The sequence below is a fragment of the Neopsephotus bourkii genome, unplaced genomic scaffold (genome assembly GCF_033783945.1).
Source record: "Neopsephotus bourkii isolate Nb327-2 ecotype Australia unplaced genomic scaffold, CSIRO-AGI_Nbou_v1 NB_1383, whole genome shotgun sequence".
NCBI lineage: Eukaryota > Metazoa > Chordata > Aves > Psittaciformes > Psittacidae > Neopsephotus > Neopsephotus bourkii.
This window is the reverse complement of record NW_026901862.1, coordinates 287,329-302,647: the sequence shown is the minus strand read 5'-3', so window position 1 is coordinate 302,647 and position 15,319 is coordinate 287,329. Positions and strand designations below refer to the sequence as shown.

The 15,319-nt window shown below is 35.1% G+C and overlaps 1 protein-coding gene across 1 annotated transcript in view; it reads right to left on the bottom strand.

Annotated features, from left to right (window-relative positions):
• NBAS (NBAS subunit of NRZ tethering complex) overlaps positions 1-15,319 on the bottom strand; it is a 176,905-nt gene that overhangs the window by 113,611 nt on the left and 47,975 nt on the right. Inside the window, exons 24-32 of the mRNA XM_061367561.1 lie at positions 14,005-14,190; positions 12,560-12,733; positions 11,479-11,612; positions 10,691-10,753; positions 10,185-10,307; positions 8,489-8,591; positions 5,956-6,179; positions 3,179-3,291; positions 925-1,038 (exon numbers count right to left, since the gene is read on the bottom strand). Of these exons, the coding sequence (XP_061223545.1) occupies positions 925-1,038; positions 3,179-3,291; positions 5,956-6,179; positions 8,489-8,591; positions 10,185-10,307; positions 10,691-10,753; positions 11,479-11,612; positions 12,560-12,733; positions 14,005-14,190 (1,234 nt within the window). The remainder of the gene's footprint in view (positions 1-924; positions 1,039-3,178; positions 3,292-5,955; positions 6,180-8,488; positions 8,592-10,184; positions 10,308-10,690; positions 10,754-11,478; positions 11,613-12,559; positions 12,734-14,004; positions 14,191-15,319) is intronic.

Sequence of the window (15,319 nt, the reverse complement as noted above, 5' to 3'; positions counted from 1 at the left end):
ACAACTAAAGGAACTAGGATAACAGTACTTGACAAAATACTTGGTGTTTCTAAGATTCTCAGAATCACTGTGGATTTTGCATTTCCCTTTCTCAAAGAGAATAATTTAGATTCAAAAAGAAGGTAAAACAAAAATCAGCAGCATTAGTCTGAAGAACCCAGAATATTAGAGAACAAAAACTTACAGATTCTAACTTGATGTGGGAGGAATCACAGAGAGGGAAAGAGCAGTACAGAAATGTGAAGAACCAATATGGGGATATTTTTTTCCAAAAGTCTTGCAAACAAACAAACAAACAAGAAACCCCACAATTTAACCGGGAGAGAAAGGAATTAGTCAGGTATGCATCAGTGACAAAGCCGGAACACACCAAACTTACACACCGCACTCCATGAAGTATGTATTTCCATATTCTATTTTTACATTATAAAAATAAAGCAGTACTGCATTTGCAGTCGCACTGATGAAATAAAATGTTTTCAAAAGTCAAAAGACCTGCCAGACACTTTTGGTAGGCTATCAAATTAATGCAAAAAAACCCAACAAAACAAACAAAAAACCCAAATCCCTAATATCCTTAGGATTCAATCCTTGAAGTTGTTCAGCTGCTCAAATGAATACTCAAGCTAACTGCACTATTTTTAGTGCATAAAAGAGATACATGAGGCATAGACAAAAGTCTACAGCTGAAGTTTATGCATTCCAGATGACTTTTTTCCCTCTTACTTAAGTGACTGCTCTTCCAGGTGACTTTTAATAACAGAATCACAGAATCATAGAATAATTTGGGTTGCAAGGGACCTTCAAAGGTCATCTAGTTCATGTGATATCCTTGAACACACATTCTAATGATCAACGCAAATGTCCTAAAGCATAACACAAATGCATGCTGCATTACAATTCATGCTTATTAACACAACTTACCTGCAACCCTTAGCAAATTTGCAAGTCCCAGGAGCTTAGCAGACTGTTTATAATTTGTTGACATCTGAGCAAGACAGTCCTTGATGAGACTAAGTCGATCCGAACATAAACGCACTGTTGAAAGAAGAACAGTTGTTAGAGACTGTACAAATGACACCTACTGTTGTATTCCTGGCTAAACAATGCAAGCATAGAAAGAGTGTTAGGGAGTACAAGACTGCAAACACAATCTGAAAACTAGCCCAAAGTTACTTGCAAGCAGATCCTCAATTATACCTATGAACCAAAAGTTAAAATAATACTACAATATATCCAAGTCCAAATCCCTAACAAGTTGGGCTGGGAAGAAAGGAAGGAAGAGAGACTAACCTGAATGAAAACTTCTTTATTTCAGGTTTTCAGAATCAATGTTTTTACATTTATATGACTAACTGTATCTTTTCTACATTTTCTTTTATTATTTTTACAACAGTCACAGGAAGACTGCTGAAACAGACACTAACTTTCAGAATGTTGTAAATAACTAATATTTCATGCTACATTTGATTTTAGGGTGGACAGGATATATCAGAAAGACTGAAAGAAATATTATAGATAAAATCTTCAGGATGTTTTAATTCACCAAGGATTAAACAATTACCTTAACTGCATAATTTAATATCATGAACCAATTCCAGGGCTTTTTTTAGCTAGTTAGTGGGTGGCTAACTTCAGGCTGCTGCTCTAAAAAGGTAATGTTTTCATGCAAGTTCTTGGAACACAGAGGAACAGCATGCAGATCTTCCACTTAACACTCAGCAAGACATTAATGTCTGCATAGGGGATGAACTCTGCATTAGCAAATTGGGCTTAAAACATGATACTGGGCCTCCCAAAAAGGGCGAAGAAGCAACCACATAATGCAAATTCTATTAATAAATTCTGTAAAACAAATTAAATTAAAACTAATTAAGAATAGAGGAGCAGAGAAAGGCCACACATTTACTTTCATACTCAATATTCTATGTCACACATATTAGTATACAACAGCAAAATGTTTTCATTCACTGATTGTGCAAGCAAGGATTTTTTTTTTAAAACAGTCAACGTAACCAAAAGTAATCTGAAGTAATACAATGGGTCAAATGCTTTCAGTAAAGATAGACTTTTCTTCACCTCTTATGTTAATAAGGAGTCTTTAAAACAGATTTTATTAAAATATATTGTAATAATAGTTCACAACCTTAACTGCTGAATTTGATAAAATATAAGGGGATGAAGCTCTACCGAAAACTAAACATAAAAGTGAAAATTTGTCTTCTGCTAAATCTTACTGTTGGAATAACTGATCCTTCATGCTATTTTAATGATATTCTAGCAAAGTAACTGACCGTTTGAAGGTTTTCATTAAAACTTTAAAACAGAATGTTAATCTTACAAGATTAATTCCATTTACATGAAAGATACTGAAGAAAGGATAAGTCAGGATCATTAATGAATTTACAGGTATGATTTCACATACTCTAATTAATCTAGATCAGCTATATTACACATACTGTTAATGCACAATTTCTGCCCCACCCCCCACCCTTCCCAGCTGAGGAGGGGAATGATAGAAAGTCTTTGGTGGGCAGTTGGCATCCAGCCAGGGTCAACCCGCAACATATAGCAATGAACTCTGTTACTCTGGCACAATCTATAAGCAATAAAATATAATGCAATATATTAAATTTTCCCCTTTATCTCATTATCCATAATCATCTTTTATTTTTAATGTCTGTCCAACAACTTTCCATATCATTGGACTGAGAGCTCCAAAACAGATTTAAAGTTTTAAACAAGTCACAGAAGAAACATCTTGCAAAAGTGCACTTCCAGTGTCATTGGGTTTTACATACTTCAAAATCAAACAGCCCAGTGGAGACACGAGAACTGCCTACAAATGAACTACCTCTCTCCCACCCATTATTTTAAAGCTCATCAGCACATGAGCAGGCGCAATTATTTTGCAAATAAGAGCTGAGCTCAAACTACTTCTGGTGAGGTCAGCTGGAGCTTCAGCTACTCAGTACTCTAAAAAGTCCTGCTGAAACTAAGTCCCATAACACAGATTCCCTATGCAGACATCTTTATGATCTCACATCAACTGAACAATGACTTTAAACAATCATTTTTTGGTATGTGCATGCAACATTCACACAGCAGTAAACTAGCTGTCACACGTACGTATGCCTGTGATTCAACTAATCATATGAAGAATAAAAATACACAGTACCTTGTAGTGGTAACATTTTCACACCAAATTCTTCTAGGTAGCCAAGAGCACGAATGAGATCTAACTCCTCCTGAATAGCACTTGGACAGTCTACAATAAGTTGTAGACAGCACCTAAATAAGAAATAAAAATCTTTATTTCAAAAAGCTGTTGAATAAACTTGAATTGTGGGGGGGAATGGAGGGCAGGGAAAGCAGTAGTTTATTGTGCTTAAGAATTGTCAAAAACTCACTAGTCCTGTAACGCATACTGTAAGTGTTTGGTACTGTATCTCTGTCATGGCTCACTAAACGTTTTAACAAAATTCTAGTCTTGGACTGCCACAGACTTCAACACCTACTTGTGATAACAACATTGCCTAAACCCTCTTGGATTTAGGCCTGCAATAAATTTAATGAAAGACATTGAAAACATGTACTTAAATACGTAATCACTTACAGAATTATTTCTCTTATAATCATTGCATTTCAGTGTTGCCACATACAAGAACATAAAAGCAAAAATCTAAGAATTTAATTGAAAATGAAATGTTAGAGCCATTGTTACATATTGTTTCCTCAAGTAGGTTCACAAACGAAAACAAAGCTGACTGAAAAACCCCAACAAAACAAACCACAGAACTGCTCTGCAGATGAATTAATGCATACAATTACTAACAACATTTTAAATATTTTTAAATCATATGTGTTATGAATATTATATCGACATAATCAGCTTTTAGATTACTGTTTAAAATAAAACATCCATTCTGGTACAGTGTGTTCATATGCAGATTTCTTAATACATGTTTTTAAAAAAGTCCACATGCAAAATAGGCTCAGTGATTTCAAAAGGCTTATTCACCATGCACATTAAATCAGGAAAATATATTATTTGTGCAATTTATCATATGGCTTTTAGCTCTACATGTTTATTAAGAAATAGACACGTTTACATCAAAAACACAATTGTATATTAGCTATATTCCCATCTGAACATTTTTCAGGAGCACTGACAAACACTTCAGGGTAGAAGTTAAAACAGGAGTGAGAAGAAAGAGACCTAGCTAAAGAGAAGATAAATATGTTCTGCCTAAAACAACTCAAACAGGAAGGCTAATAGGAGACGTACACACAGTGATAATCAGTAATGGAAACTGAATAACATGAAACAACTGACTGAAGTCAGAGAAGGTGCAAAACACCTTACTAAATGGAACACACAGTGAACATTTGTAACAAGCATCTGAGCCATCTTCTGCTTATTTAGAGGAATCAACATAAAACCAGAAGATAAATTTGACCCCTATGGTAAATTAAAAACAATGGTACTTCTCTATTTCCGGAACCTTCTAGTGGAAAAGACTCTCAATAGAAGACTGAAAAAAAAAGAAAATTAAATAAACCCTCATTTTTTGATGACATTAAGTGAGGTGATCATACTGATTACAGATAACAGAATCATAGAATAATTTGGGTTGGAGAGGTTTGGGCTGGAAGGTTTAAAGGTCATCCAATACAACTATCCCCTGCAATAAGCAGCGGTATCTTCAACCAAAGCAGGCTGTGCGCATTTGGCATGGGAGAGAGGAACAATCTTAAAGGGATTAGGGAGAAGCAAACAACACTTTTTCAGTAATTTCTTAGTTAAGTTATGGAGAATATAACTGTCACTCAAGGCAAGCTGCAAAAATGTTCTTCCTTTAATCCCTAATGTAAAATACATGATTTTTCAATCCACAGAACTTCAGAGTAACAATATTTTATTGACAAAAATGTCTTAATTTGAAAAAGGCTAATTTATTACAAACAGTTTGACTGTATTACTGTAGTCACTACTCAAAATGTTAACACATATGTACATACCATTATGGGTCAAGATGGATTTGTGTCTTCAGGGGAAAAAAATAATTTAATCTTTTTTTTCCTGTAATTAGCAAGTAAGTATACTCATGTCTAAATGAAAGCAGTACTTCATAAAGATGTGTCTTCCTTTGTAGCTGACACAAGTATTTCTGTCTGATTATGAGATTTTGCTGGGGTTTTTTTTTGTTGTTTGGTTTGTAGTGTTTGCTTGGGGGTGGGGAGGGAGTTATGTCTTAAGAAAAAAGGAAAAGCAATACCACAAAACAATACCAGTGAAACAACAAATTCTTAGAATAAAAAAAAAAGGCTGGAAATATTAAGACACGTCTCTATTTTAAACACTTAAGATAAGCCAAGGCACCAATCGTCTACATAGGTAATACCCCATTATTTTACCTATCTGCATCTAAATTATAAAAGAACATACTTCTGTATCTAAATCTACACAGAATGAATACCAACCTCACCCACCCACTGCAACATCTAAGGCTGCTCTATGCCTGAATTCCTTTCTCAAGAATTATTTGGCTTATTTCTTAATGTAACAAAGAGACAGCCAGCCTCAAATGAACTCTCAGAATCAGGAAAGACCAAAGTAAGAAAAGAAATTAAACAATCAGCAAAATGCTATTTTCTATCGTTATAGTAACTAGGGCCACAACTGTGGTTCAGTGCTCTAAAGTGGAAAAGGTTCAAATGCCACACATAAAAAGCTTCTTATCCACAAAGACACGTTTCTTCTTCTTTAACCTGAATTCTGTAGCAGATCAAAAAAATCCTACAGAAGCCAAAGATACTGTTTTCATTTACCATGTAATTTTACATGAAGAGAAATAAACCCAGGTAAGATTCACCCTTTCTTACAGGGAAAACAAAATCCAAGTTTCAATTAAAACAGCAATATATATTTACGTATGATAGTTGTAAATATACCTTGCCAAATCCATACAGCTATCAGTCAAACTTGTTGAAGAATTGAAATATTCTCTGCTAGCAGCCAAAACTAGTTCAACACTTTTTGCATAGCTGACTCGGTACTGTGGCTTCCCTTTTGATGAACTTGGTAGATCCACTGACCAAATACTGCAATGCATCATTTGCCCAGCCAAGTGGATATTGTTTATACTGCTTGAGCATAAAAGACTTTCCGTGAATATCTAAAAGAAAGAACAGTAATTCAGTAATCTGCAGCAGCAGCTTCAGATAAACTTACTGCATTATATAGAACCAACCCCTTTGAATAAAAAGGATCTTTGAAATCAAAAGAATATATACAGTCCAAGCAGAAAATGTAACTTCTACAAGGAGAGTATTCCCACTATTTCTTTCAGCAAAGCTGAAATTAACTAGTAGCTGGTTAGTTCCACTTCCTGAAGAAAAAAAAACTTATTAGCTGCCTTTTTACAGTATGACTTTGAGATCAGATATTATTTATATCTACATTCTGAAGTGTTAATAGGATGGAAGAATTTGAAAAGGCAGCTTAGTATTAGCACTCTAAACCCAACAATATATGAGAAGAAATTCTGTATCCCTAAAGAACCTAAAATATTCAGAAATGAGCACATAAGGCGTTTTTTAAGTTTCAGTCAAGAAAGAATATCTTCAAAGAATGCATACTACTATAATGTTGTATATGCCACTAAACACCTGTTATTTTCAGGTCAAAGTTTTGCCCACTTTTAGACACTCAAAATTATCTCTATTCCTTTCAAATTTTGTTGGGGTTTTTTTGGTGTAGGGTTTTTTGTGCGGTTTTTTTAATTTATTTTTTAATTCTGTTCTATTTCACCTTGGTCAGTATTGTCCTACTGAAGAACAACATACACATTTAACCACTTCAGGAAACAGTGCAGCTGCAACAACATGCCCTTTAGTGAAGGTTTTAAATTTCGTAACAAATTAAATTGGATCAATGAATCATAGAAAAGCCCAGGCTGGAAGGGACCCCTAGATCGTCTGGTCCAACTTCTTCTGGGAAAGAAGGCATAGATCCAATCACATCTTGAAGTATTTTTCCACTAGGAAGAACCTCTCCAAATCACCTCATGTACTGGAAAGGAACAGAGTTGACAGTTCTTATTAATAAAAGAAAAATAAATCATATGATTGGATCATCTTCACTGTCACAACATAGTAATCCTCAAGAAGCACTGAAAAATGCGAAGCATGATAGCTGATCCTTCTTCCTTAAAACCACATACATAAAGTTCACCCTTCTCAAAATTTATGGACATGAAGCCCTTCTTCAAGAGAACAGGAATCACTCTGCATGCAAGCAGATTTTGAGTACGCATGCTAAAAAAGATCCCATAGCAAACATCACACATGATTGCAACTCCCTACTGCCTCATCAATTTCCCAATTTTGAGGTTATCGAAGCACAATTGTGTACAACAGCACTACATTTCAAAGCATTCTTAAATCATTTCTTCAAAACCCTTTGCTCTGGGTTGGTTTTGGGTTTCTTTAATCACGTAGTATAGAGATTAGAAAACAATTTAATATTACTAAAAAAAATAAGATCAGAGCAAAGCAAATGTTACTATTTTTGAGTGCTCTATTAAGTTTCTTAAACTCAAAAAAAATACACCAAGTACACTAACCCATAGCCTATCACAAAACCATGAACCTTAAATAAACTGCAGTTCTTTTTGAGCAACTTCAAACTGTACAGCTACAGAGTGACTCTCCTTATGTGTAGGTTGGATATCATTACTTTTTCCCCTTAGTTTTTTTCTAATTTGCTCTCAGGTTTTTTTCTAATTTGCTCTCAGAACTTTTCCCATGAGCTAATCAGAGTGGTAGCCATAAACAATTAAATCTGCAAACTGTAATAAAACAATCTTAAACTTCTGACTATTTGAACATTGACTGTAGTGGATATGGTACTTTTTCTATAATAAACTGGAACATATTTATGTGAAAATGTAGATAAGCAATCCATGTCACAGCAAGCAACACATCCAGATCACTTTAATAGCTGTCCTTTGCAAGTATTAATGACATAGGTTTGGGGTTTATGCACGTGCAGGATTTTTTTTTTCGTCCTTCAATGAAATTAGATACCTCACATTGTTTTATTTCAACTACAAGCAGTAGAGTCCATAATCCTATAATGACCTTAGCTAACATTACCAAACAAGAACTTAGTGTTTAAAAACTACTCAACTTGATCACATTTAGTTAAAATTTTTTTTGTACATAGAATTATGAGGTCTCAAGAGGCTGACAGAATTTTAAAAAAGATGAATTGTAGTAAAAGATACAGAGGATATCTATCAGAGGGGCTTTTGATGAAATGAGTTAACACTGAAGTTTCTGAGTTAAATGAAAGTATCTTAAAAGAGTAGAAAAAACAAGCAACAGACCACATGAAAACGTATTTATATTTGTGTGCAACAATATGAAGTGATAATCTGTACCTTACTTGGGACATAAATTGGTAAGAAAACATAAAACTCACCTCATAACAAGAATCTGAATGTAAGCATGTATAAACTTTTTGCTGCATGTCTAACATGTCCTGGAGCAATTCCTTCCAGTGTGTCTCACTGACTGATGGTTGCCTGCAAGCATTTTAAAACTTAAATATTCTCTTCCTCAATGAATTTAAAGAAAAGCAGTAGAGAACACTACAGTTCCATCATAAAAATTACAAGTTTTCCAAAACACTATTTCAATCTTTAACTGGACTTTTAACCAGAAGTGACTTAAAGACAGAATGCTTTTAATAAAAATTAATGTTAAAACAGTGGGATAACATTATATGATGACAGAAATGCAGTACCCAAAGTGCTTGTTCCGATTGTTTTTCGTGGAACAAGACCGGGATTTAAGCAATCTTTCTCAAGATCCCCCACAGGTTTTGATAATTTCCAGTAATACCTCAGAAAGTTGTTAACTGCTATATTCCTGCTGATCCAAGAACAGCTGGGTAAAACCAAATTTGTAACAGCAACTGTGAATCATTAAAGTACTGTTCATTGTGAAATCTCAACGGACTAATCAATTGCATGCAATCACAGGAGAATGGATCTGCAAGTTTAGTATGCTCTTTAAATTAGAGATGTATTCAGATTCTTGACCCTCTGGATCCATGGATCTCTGTTTACCCACAAAGCTTTCTATACAACTTAATGTACTCTATAAAAATTTTTACTAGTAAAAACACTAGGGAACTTTTTTGACATTATCTTGAACCTTTCAGATTTAAGAAAGAGACTTTTTTTAAGCTACAAAAGTTAGTCCAGCTAATAGTGATTTTCTCATGTGGCTAATAGTGATTTCCGCATGTTTCATTTCAGCAAAAATCATTTCTCCACAAAAAGTGAAAAATCAACATTTTTCCTACAGAGGCAATGACTTGACCTTTCAAAAAAAAAAAAAAACCACTAATTTTTTTTTAGAAGTCTTAAAAAGCTTTTGGCAAATTCAAGCTAAGCACTACTCAACCATCACTGACAAAATGTTGTGCATGTTTACTTTAAAGAAAAAAGAAAAAAGCAAAAAACAAAAACACCCCACACAGCGATGACTGGTTTTCCCAGGCTTCAATCTTTGTATCTGCTTATGCCAAGAACCACGTAATAATTCATCTACAGATGGAAGGCAAGTTAAATGAAATAGTTGTTAAACAGAAAAATTGAAAAATTATACTGGAAGTATAAGCGGTAGAATGAATACATAAAATCAATAAATTATCCTATTACAAGAGCTCCTGAGAAAACACACACAAAAAAATAATTTAAAAAGCGTTATTTTACAAATCCTACACTCTTAAATACTTCTTTAAAGGATCTCATCTCATAGTATCATAGCATATATTGGGTTGGAAGGGACCTTCAAAGGTCATCTATCTTAACTTTTTCTGTTCATCATCTTGCAGTATTTTGCAGCCAAAATGCATTTTAGGCTTGTTTACCTGAACACAAACTTACTGAAACAGGTTTGAAGCAAGACAGAGATTTTTGGACATGGTGAATGCAGCCAAAACACTGGTCCTGTTAATCATCAGTTTAAACACATGTGTTTTATGTACACCATGTTCAGTTTGAACATCACAGTTCCCTACTGCAACAGGCAGGTATACCCTCTGAGGTTAAGTACTGTTATGTTACTGCCCTTTCCCTCTAAACTCCCATTCCCCTTTGAATACTAACTTGCGACCTGTGTGCCTTGTCAGCCTGATCATCAGCTTCCGTGCCTCCTCCACGTTGTTCTTTGTGTCTTTCACAAAGGAAACAGGTTTCTGAAGTCCGTGTTTCTCCAACAGCTCTGACACGCTGTAAATGAACAGTCAACCTTTTTGAGTCCTGCACAATAGTACAACTACCATTGCAGCAGCCATCTTAAAGCTGTTTCAGACAACGTACTGCAAATGCAAACAGTCTCTGTAAAGTCTGTAATAGTACAGATTAGCCAGAGTAACATCATTTACTCAAAAAAATAATTAATAGTATAGAATAAATGTGTATCCCCAACAACGAAGTATCTTCACAGCTTTTAGTTTTTGATCACTCAAAGAATTACAGAGTATCAAGATTATTCTGTCAAGAGCACCAAACACATAATAAATATTCTTGCTGCTTTCCTGTCATAAAAAAGTTATTCAGTATGCTGGTGACTTCTGTAACAATATACTATTTATTTTAGCAAAATTAAATACCTAAGAATTCGCTCCAGTTCATCTACATCATCATGAAGAGTGTCAGTTTTATCTGTTTCAGGCCTGCAAAGATATTGTACAATTAATATTTTTTAATATTACTTCCTGTCATTTCTTCATGCGATTCATATTACATAAAGATAAGCTGTTTGAAACATTCCTTTATGAAAATCAAATACATGCTTGCTTGAAAATACTCAAAAGTGTTCGCTTCCTATTGGAAGTACAGCTAAAACTGAGAAGGTCCCCCAGTCTCCCAAAAAACACAGCCTTCCCTTCTTCCTCACTTTCCTCAGGTTCTCTCCTTCCTATGTGTAAAAGGTACTAGGAGAATAGTTAACATCTCCTCATGCTTTCACTTTCTCAAGGGTTACTCGCCCTTCATATAGGTCTTCTACACAGAGACATCTCTCAAAGGGCCATGTTGCTGCTTATAAACCAACTACAAGATGACAGTAACTGTAACAGGACCAACAAGACCAGTAACACATCACTAACACTTGGTTGCAGCTCACCAAGCAATAAAAGTCTCAGAAACTAATACAAAAGCCCTGGTCTAGGCTGCTATTTTAAACCATGCAATCATGCTTTGTTTCATTATATGGTAGAGCACATACACAGCACAATCATACATATATACAGATGACCACAGCAACTCAGACAGGAAAAGAATATTCCAGCAATATTATCTACCCTTTAGTGATTTTAAAACAATTTTTAAAGCATTCATTCACAACCATATTTAGCATATCCAAAATATTCAGAAATAACAAGCTGAAAATCTTTACCCATATCCTCTTTGTGGAAGGCATTCCAAAATATCATAACAGAGAGCGAGCTGGTCATCTCGTTCACTACTATAAATACATTCCAATGCTGTAATCATAAGCTGGTCTTGATCAGGGATAATTTTTTGCTGACACTAACAGGAAAAGGAAGCATATTATTTTTAGTTTTCTGTTTCTATTTCAACAGTTTACTCTGAATTTAAAAAGATGTGAACTCCAAGCGAGTAAGTTGTCTCTAGTTGTAATTAGAATGTTTCTTGCTAATCCTTAGTGAAGTATCTGTTGAAGGTGCAACCTGAAACATAACTCAAATAGTTTTCTACATTGCAGAAACTGAAAGGACAGTGGTACATCATTATACACATTTTGAATTTGAGAGGTAGAGAGGGTGCAGGACAGAATAAGGCAACTGCTGCAAACACCTGTCAGATTTATTTAATGAATACAACAGTATCAATATACATAAAGTAACTATGTTTTTTTGCTTCACTGGTTGATTTCTGCCCATACAGTTCGAATATACTTAGATAGAATGCAAAACTGTGCTTATGTGCCCTGGAATAATTCTTTAAACTGCAGAAGCAGCATGAAACACTCAACCCTTACTCACTGACCTCTTGGCCCATCCTAATGGCCTCATTTTATTCTTTACATTTGCTGGGGAAAGGAGAGGGAGGGAATAACTTTAAATCCACTGCTAGTAAAATTCCTTAGGAAAAAAGTGAGATCATGACACTTTCAGATCCATTTTTTAGAAAGCAAGTATGCCAGGAATTTACTTTAAACACATTACCAGAAAATTATCTCAGAAGAATCTATACAGTAATTTCTGGTTTACTACTTCAAGACCACAATTACACTAGTTTGACAATCTCATCAGACAGTTTAGCTGCATTGTAACTTATGCTGCGACACTTTTTGATTAATGTTTTCTAAAATGTAACAAATCCCTGGTCCAAGAGAAGGGAAAGATCAGAGACAAATCCCATTTAGAAGATGAGCCAACCCTATTTATGAATTCACCTCTCCAGGACAAGAATTTCTAAAGAAACTAGTAAAATCATGAGAGCTCTATACTTACAGAAGGTTTTGAATTCTGAAATATCTTCAGAGGTAGAGTCAGGTCTTCCTTTGCTAATGTTACTAAATATTCTTTTAAAAGTGAGTTTGCAAGACCAGGGGACTGATTTTCACAACGGTGGAGAAAAGGGATCATCCACTGATAAACATTCTTCACATATTTTTCCTCAGAAGACTGGAAAGCACAATGTGTTACAGAGAGGAGAAATAAAAAAAAAGAGCAAGTTCAGCTTCATTGTCCAGAACAAACAACAAAAACCAAAAAGAACATATTTTCATCAATAAAATTGAAGCAGTATCTTCACCTGTCACAAACAACAGCTGTAGCCGGACATTTACCGTTGTTGCACGCATTACTACATCATGAAGCACTAAAACAAATCAGTCATCTTTCTGCTACCCAATGGCTTAGGGAAACCGAGCAGTAAAGTAAGGAGTAAAGCTCACTACATGAAGAAAGCCTAGCTGTCTTCCTCCTGGCAGAATTACTCAAAAGATTGGCTTGCATTCACATCAGAGTAGCATTACTTGAAGTAGGCCTGAATGGAAGACCTAAAACAACTGGCAAGTGGTTACATACATCCTAGCAAAATTAATAAACTTCTGAGTATTCTCCTCTGGTGCTTACTCATTCAACTGAATTTCAGACCTCTGATCAATTTCTGGCTATTTTTCAGATTTTCCAAGAGGTGTTTTTCTATTCTGAAATGCCTGAACACAGAGAAGAAGAAAACCACACATATGCTACAGAGGCAAATACTAAGATTTCTGCCAATATTTAAAGACATCAAAAAACATCCAAGACAAGCATTCTATGTTGTTGTATCTGCAGCATCATCAACAGCTACACTGAAGAACCTTTAGAAAGGGTCAATGAAAATGCAACACAAAACTTTCAAAAGACTGGATTTGTGAATGCTTAACCCTGTGCCTAGGACAAAAACAAACAAACAAACAAACAAACATCGCAACAAAAAAGGCACAGTAAAAGTGCTGAATTCGTGCTGAATTAAAGGTTTTTCATCAGAAACATGTCAGCCACTAATGGTATCTTTATATAGAATCACAGAATAGTTAGGGTTGGAAAGGAATCATAGAATCATAGAAGTTAGGGTTGGAAAGGACCTTAACATTATCTAGTTCCAAACCCCCTGCCACAGGCAGAGACACCTCCTACTAAACCATGTCACCCAAGGCTCTGTCCAACCTGGCCTTGAACACCACCAGGGATGGAGCATTCACAATTTCCCTGGGCAACCCATTCCAGTGCCTCACCAGCCTTAAAGAACTTCCTCCTTATATCCAATCTAAACTTCCCCTATTCAAGTTTTAACCTGTTACCCCTTGTCCTATCACTACAGTCCCTAAATATATGAACATACATACAATCCAGGGTAAGCCAAATTACTGGAAATCAAGACATACCGATTTATTCAAAATACTTACATTCTTCATCAACAGTCTCAGCTTTTCAATGTCTTTCATCTCTACAAGTTCCTTCAAAGTTAAGGTTCGATCACCATCTGTCTCATAAACTACCGTCTCAAGAGTGATCAGGTTGTCACAAAGCACCTGAAGACCAGGAATATTCCTCTCCATGCCAAGACGAACAAGGGACAGAGCACAGTCCACCTGAAAAAAAAAAAAACAACAACCAAACAAAACAAAACTAAACAAAAAAAAAAAAAAAAAAAAAACCACCCTCTGCTGTACAACTGTTCACCAAAGAAAAAAACTGAAGTCTAATCTGTGCCCTGTGTGGGCGTCAATTTTTTTTCCTCCTTGTTCCTTTTGTTAATAGGCAGTTCTAAGTTCCCAGAAGTTTTATAAAATGTATACTCCTAAACGGACTGCTCTTCTCAGCTTTATAAAGACCACATAAAATGTTTAATCTTAGTGGATAATGTCATTATAGGCATTTGACCCACATGCATCCTACTGATGTTTGTAAATTAGGAGAATACTATTCTTTTTGGAGATCACACACAGAGACAGATCACCTCATCTAACTGCACTGAAAATGAAGGATTGTTTCAAACTAAGAATCAGATAACTGACTGAAGTTATGAATAGTTCTGCATGTAATGTGACTTCCCTACCCGACCATGAATTAATAATTTTAATTGTTGTCTTTTATTTCACCAAAGATAATGACAGTCTTTCTCCCTGGTGACTGAAGGTACCTTTATATGAAAGGTTTAGATTTCAAAGAACGCAATACTGGCTATGTACCTAGTGAGGCAGACTTCAGTCTGGAAGAGTAGAATGCAATTTCATTTATATTTTAGTAATTTAACTGACCCTTTTATTTCCATACCTACTAATAGGCTGTTAAGATCATAGGGAAATATGATTAAAGAGCCTCGGAGGACTGTGAACTTGAAGAATAAAAGAATTTGCCCATCAGAACTAACTCAGAGTGATACTTCCAGTCGACCTCCTTTTATGCAGCTAAATTGGTCTGAGAAGCAGTAACATACTGGAGCACATTAGTGATAAGCTCTATTCTTACTTGCAATGCTTATCTTTACCACACAGTGTTTCTAAAACTTTTAAAATATGAAGAAAATAAAGCATAAATAAGCTGCACGGTAGTTCCATGACAGTACTACATATTGGCATATCACAGTAACACGACTGCCACATACCTATATGTGTATGACACAGTATCATGTGAAAGATAATAAAACATGTCTCCCAATACTCTCTGCACAACATTCCCTCAGTTACAAACAAAAGTGTAATGGTAAACATTTTTCAT